This window comes from Cariama cristata, unplaced genomic scaffold (genome assembly GCF_000690535.1).
Source record: "Cariama cristata isolate BGI_N322 unplaced genomic scaffold, ASM69053v1 scaffold30858, whole genome shotgun sequence".
Taxonomy (NCBI): Eukaryota; Metazoa; Chordata; class Aves; order Cariamiformes; family Cariamidae; genus Cariama; species Cariama cristata.
The window spans coordinates 1-5,424 of NW_009633365.1; the positions used below are offsets into that span (position 1 = coordinate 1).

At 57.9% G+C, this 5,424-nt stretch overlaps 1 protein-coding gene across 1 annotated transcript; it reads left to right on the forward strand.

The window, feature by feature from the left end:
* Positions 1-288: 288 nt before the first annotated feature.
* LOC104166713 (RING finger protein 166-like) lies at positions 289-4,268 on the forward strand. Its single transcript, XM_009706735.1, has 6 exons — positions 289-413; positions 800-956; positions 1,868-1,980; positions 2,350-2,464; positions 3,020-3,127; positions 4,125-4,268. The coding sequence occupies exons 1-6, from the start codon at positions 289-291 to the stop codon at positions 4,188-4,190; spliced, it is 684 nt and encodes a 227-aa protein (XP_009705037.1). The 3' UTR covers positions 4,191-4,268.
* The last annotated feature ends 1,156 nt before the right edge of the window (positions 4,269-5,424 follow it).

Here is a 5,424-nt window from a genome sequence, read left to right on the forward strand (position 1 = left end):
ACACCTTGGCCCCCCTTTCACGTCTGGCTTTTGGGACACCTTGGTCTCCCGTGGAGGCTGTGGTTTTGCTTGGAGCCCCAGCGCTGTCTCGATCTTCTCTCCCCCTCAGCTCATTTGGGGCTGGGGGCATTTCATGGGGGCGATGCTGGGAGCTCGGGCAAGGGGCACCGTGGCTTTCCCCCCCACCCCGTGCCCACTCCCCGTGCAGCGGCAGAGGCTTAGCAGCATTTCATTCCCCCGTTCTGGGTGACGTGAGCTGGGTGGGCAGGCGGAGGGGACGGAGACGCGATGACAATTGACTTTGGGGGAACCCAGCCGCTTTGCTTCATGCCTGGGGGTGCCTTCCTGCGCTTCCTCTCCGCCGCTTTGATTTCTCATCCGCGCTCCTGCAGGCACAAGGACCTTGAAAGGAGGTGAGCCGGGCTCTAATGCGCTCGCTCGCTTTATTCCTGCGTGGCCTGGATGCTCAGCACCGGTTTTGGTTTGGCTCCGTTCATATCCGCTCCCGGCTGCGGGTCTCGGAGCAGCGGCATTGTCTGCGCCCCGGCTGCACGTCCAGGGGACTCTTGTTGGGGCTTGGGCTGTGCCTGGCCTCCCCGCACCCTCTCCAAGCTCCCAGTTCTGTCCAGTTCCTCCCAGTGGGGATACCAATCCCTGGGGTTTGGGGCTGCCCTGCAGCCTGGGGTGCACAGGAGTCCCTGAGAGCAGCTGTGCCCTGGGGCTGGGGTCCTGCTCCCCCCTCCTGCTCCTCCTCCTTCTCCTGGGCTGGGCTGCTCAGTGCCACTCTCTGTGCCCCCAGGTTTTGCGGGGAGTGCCTGCAGCCCTGCCTCCAAGTGCCGTCCCCTCTCTGCCCGCTCTGCCGCATGCCCTTCGACCCCAAGAAGGTGGAGAAGGCTTCCAGCGTGGAGAAACAGCTTTCCTCCTACAAAGCTCCCTGCCGAGGCTGCAGCAAGAAGGTAAAGCTGGTGGGGGTACGGTGCCTGTCCCTGTCCCACATGGGCATGGCTTCTTTCGGCTGCTGATCCCGCAGCCATGATGCCGGGGGAGGGAGGTCGCTTGCTTTCCACAGTTGGGTTTGCAGAGTCCTCTATTTGGTGGGTCCCCAAACTGTGCCGGCAAGGCACGGTGTCCTCTGCGTGTCACGGCTGAAAAAGAGCCGGGTGAGCGGAGCTGCGTAGAGATGAAGGCACTCTCTCCCAGCTGCCTTTGTCAGCAGACTGGAGCCATTATTAGACAGTGGAGACCTTCAAAAGCAGGCTGAGGTTTTCTTGCAACACAGGACAGGCGGAGGCAAACCAGCTCTGCTGCTACTCTTAAGGAGGGTAAGGATTTAACTCTTGCTTAAGGTGCCGCAATCCCAACAGCCGTGGCGAAGGTGAACCGGCAGCGTGGCCTGGCCCAGCCCGGGGCAGTCTGGTCTGGGACGCTTCAGGGACCAGCTGTAAAGCTGTAATTCGTGGTGCGTCTCCGCTGATGCACTTTCTGGGTTCCGTTAACTTTGGGGATCTTATAACTCCCTGGCTGCAACCCAGGAATGATCCCATACGGTGTTGGAGCAGTTTGGGGTTTCTGCCTGTCAGCCGTTCCTCCTTTGCAAAGGAAAATGGAGCTAGTGCTACAGTAATGGTTGTGTGTGACCTCTGGGGATACGTGCAGCACGTATGCAGCCCCAAGTCTTTGTCCTGCGAGGAAGGACGGGCTAGTGCAGTGTTTCCACACTGGTGTGGGTCGTCCTGCACAGACCGGTGTCCGCTCTGACATCGGCTGACCAAAACTGCTCTCCCAAGCCATAGCGGAGGCTCCAGCGCTGCATCTGGAGGGTGTTCCTGCAGCCTCCAGGATCATTTCTTCTCTCCTTGTTCTCCAGGTGACCCTCGCAAAAATGCGCTCTCACGTCTCATCCTGCGCGAAGGTGCAGGAGCAGATGGCCAGCTGCCCCAAGTTCGTTCCGGTTGTCCCCACATCCCAGCCTATTCCCAGGTACTGCCCTGCGTCGGGTAGGGAAACATGTCCCTCCTTGCAGACTGCACTGGCACTCCCCTCCCTTACAAGCCTTAAAATCCGAGCACGTGTTTTACTTTCCACTGGGCAATCACAGGGAGAAACATCACCACCTTTTCCCTCCTGGCATCTGCAGCCCCCACATTGCCCTGTGTTTCAGAGTGTGGTGTGGGAGGAAGGACCAACAAAACCAGGGTGGTTCAGCCTGCGGCTGGGGTGGGAACGGGCTCGTCTGGTTTCTGCTGTGGGTGGGTATCACAAAGCCGAGCAGGGGGCAGCTGGGTTAGTTTGGAAGGAGTCAATCCAGTCCCTTTCCAGGGGATCTGAGCTCGTCGTCGCTCTCTTTAGCAATATTCCTAATCGCTCAACGTTTGTGTGCCCATACTGCGGGGCCCGGAACCTGGACCAACAGGAGCTGGTGAAGCACTGCATGGAGAACCACCGCAACGACCCCAACAAAGTGGTGAGCAACGCCGGGGTGCTGGGACAGGCTGGTTCTGTGCGAGGTAACCCCTGGAAATCCAAATACACCATAGCTGATGCAGCATCTGAGGCCACCAACGTGCAGAGCTGCTGCTGCTGCGTGTAAAGTCCAGCTGTGTTTCCAGCTGGTTTAGTTTAAGTCCCTTTGATGGGAGGTGGACTCTTGCCTCTGTTTGCTTTGTTAGAGGCTCTCTGGAATGAGCTGCCTCCATTCCCCTGTGCCTGCAAGCCCAGCTGGTGCTGGATTTCCTCTCCCCATCCCCACTGGATTGACCAAGGCAGGGAACTTGCAGCTCTGGCCCCGTCTCAGAGGTGCTCACATGCGCGTGTAACTTGGCAGCAGGCTAAAAGCAGCCTGGGCCACATGCCAAAGGCTCTGTGTACCGAGGGATCTGCTCAGGGGGGCTGAGGGACCCACTGTTTAGCACATCCTCTGTCAGAAAGCAGAGGGACCACTACTCACCTCTCTGGGAGACAGAGGTGGAGGGGTCTGTGCCCAGGAGTCACAGCTCCCCTTTGTCCCTGCCCGCTGCAGGTGTGCCCAGTCTGCTCAGCCATGCCCTGGGGGGACCCCAGCTACAAAAGCGCCAACTTCCTCCAGCACCTCCTCCACAGGCACAAGTTCTCCTATGACACCTTCGTGGTGAGTACGGCCCTGAGCCAAAACAGGGTCATTTTCCCCGTGTCCCGTGCCGAGCGGCTGCGAGGGGAAAGCAGCCCTTCCCTTCCTGTGCCGGGACCAACCCGTCCCACTCTGCAGTCCCTCAGGAGGAGAAGGGGATGGATCCTTCTTTGGGCTTTGTGGGTGGCATATTGCAGACATGTAGCCCCACTCAGGAGACCCCCCACGGACGTGGGGCTGGGCTCCCCACCTGCCCTGGTGGGGTGCTTGAGCTGATCATCATCAGGAAAAACTCTCTGAAGGAGGAGAGGGAAATATCACCGCTCTCCGTGAAGATGGGTTGTTTCCTCCACTTGTTCCATTAAACTCTTCCCCCGAGGAGCTGTAACACAAAAGCCCTTTTCTTTGAGGCTTCACAAGACGTGGAAGGGGAGCAGCCCAGCCTTGGGGCTTGTGGGGGGTCTGGCTGCTGCGCGTGGCCCCCCTCTTGGGGGGGAGTTGCTGACCCCTCCTGTGTGGGGGTAAGGGTGTGATCGCCCAGCCTTGGCTGCAGGGACTGAGGGGAGGTTTTGTTAGCATCCTCCTTTCATTGCAGGGCCGTTAGATGTCAGGGAAAGGAACCTCCAAATATGTACAGAGAAACATCCCCGGCTTAGGGAGCGATCGCTGCATTGCAGAAACCTGAACGGCAGCGCTGGAGAAGCCTGCGGCCTTGCTAGAAAGCTTTGCCCTTTGGCCACAGCTTCTTGTGTGGCCATGTTTCATCCCTGCCCGCTGCCAGGTCTTAAGAGCAGGGCTGACGTTGGCAGATTCCAGGCGGGAGAGGCACTGTGGGCACAAAGGACACCCCAAAGAGCACGGCGTTCCTGGGACCTGTGTGCCAGAGGAGATGCCACAGCAGCCTTGGTGGCATGATAAGGAGCAGGAAGGGCTCCTTGCCATGGCCAGCCCCCCTGCTTGATGGAAACTGTGTGGCCCAGCCGTGCCAGCTCTCCTGACCACCCCTCTCTTTTTTTAGGACTATAACATCGATGAGGAGGCAGCGTTGCAGGCTGCCCTGGCACTGTCGCTCTCGGAGAACTGAAGGTGACTGTGGAGTATTGGTTTGGACCCCGCTCACACCCCGTCTTCTTTTGCACACTCAGCCTTCCTGCCGGGGAGGCACAGAGCTCGTCAACCCCCCAGCACCCCCGGAGACCCGCTGCCGCCTCTCTTCCCTCTCCTCTCTGGGCAAATCCCACCTTGTTTAAGAAGGTGGAGTCTCTGTAGCGTCGTGCCGGACCTGTGAGTGAGCAGAGACGTCCGCTGCTGGGAGGAGAGAGCACTCGGCACCGAAAGGCTGGGATCATTCCTCAGTTAAGCATTTCATATCCGTATACGGAGTATATACCTGTATCCAGATCTATTTATTATTAATGCTTTTTGGCACCATTTGTCTTCATGCTCTCTGTTCCAATTGAATAGGTACGTAAAACTATGATGCATTTTGTGCAGAAATGCCCTAGTTTGAAACTGCAATCATCCATGTCCTTTTTGAAGAGGAAGAAAACAGCACGGAACATCTTTTTTAAACCCTACAAAGCTATTTCCAGAGATGTCTGTCTGTCCCGTCCCCCGTGCTTCAGGCAGGAGCTGCCTCCTTTGCCTGCTACTGCCCGGGCCAGGCTGAATCCCGGGGCGAGACAGTTGCCCTCCTGTGCCCCACGATGACAACGAGTTCGGAGGTGTCTGCGGGGACGGCGTTCAGGGAAACTCTCACCTTCCTCATTTTGTACCGGCTCTTCTGATACTGAGTTCTTGCATTTTTCTACATTAATCGGCGTGATGCCTTTTCCACGTTTTATAGAGCGGGAACAGAAGCTGTTACTCTTCACACTGCAATATCCGTCACTGGGGACAAGAGTATTTTTATGGAACATTATTAAGAAAGTTTATTTTTTAAAAAAAAAACCCCAAACAAACGAACATGCTGTGGATTTGAAATCAGGCGGGAGCCGGACCCCGGGCTGGTGGGTGAGACTCCGTGGGGGCCGCAGGAAGCGCGTGGGTGTTCTCTTTGGTTATTTCTGGGCCATTCCTTTCCCTTGTCGGCGTGTCTCTCCGCAGGCAGGTGGTGATGCAGGAGAGGCTGGCTCAAGGCCTCACCAGCCGGAGGAGCAGGTGCCAAGCGGTTGCAGGGCTGGTTTTTTGAGGAGCAGCATGGCCTGCCATGCTCTCTGAGCTGCCAACGCTCTCCAGGACGCGTGGACAGGCTCGGGATGGCTTAACCCTTGCTGGCAGAGCTCCGTGGCAGTGCTGGATGTGGCTGCGGGGAGGGC

Bases quoted from the DNA above. Each gene is read 5' to 3' on its own strand.
- LOC104166713 (XM_009706735.1), top strand. From the start codon at position 289: ATGACAATTGACTTTGGGGGAACCCAGCCGCTTTGCTTCATGCCTGGG. The intron at 957-1,867 runs GTAAAGCTGGTG...CTTGTTCTCCAG, and splicing joins GCCGAGGCTGCAGCAAGAAG to GTGACCCTCGCAAAAATGCG. The intron at 1,981-2,349 runs GTACTGCCCTGC...CGCTCTCTTTAG, and splicing joins ACATCCCAGCCTATTCCCAG to CAATATTCCTAATCGCTCAA.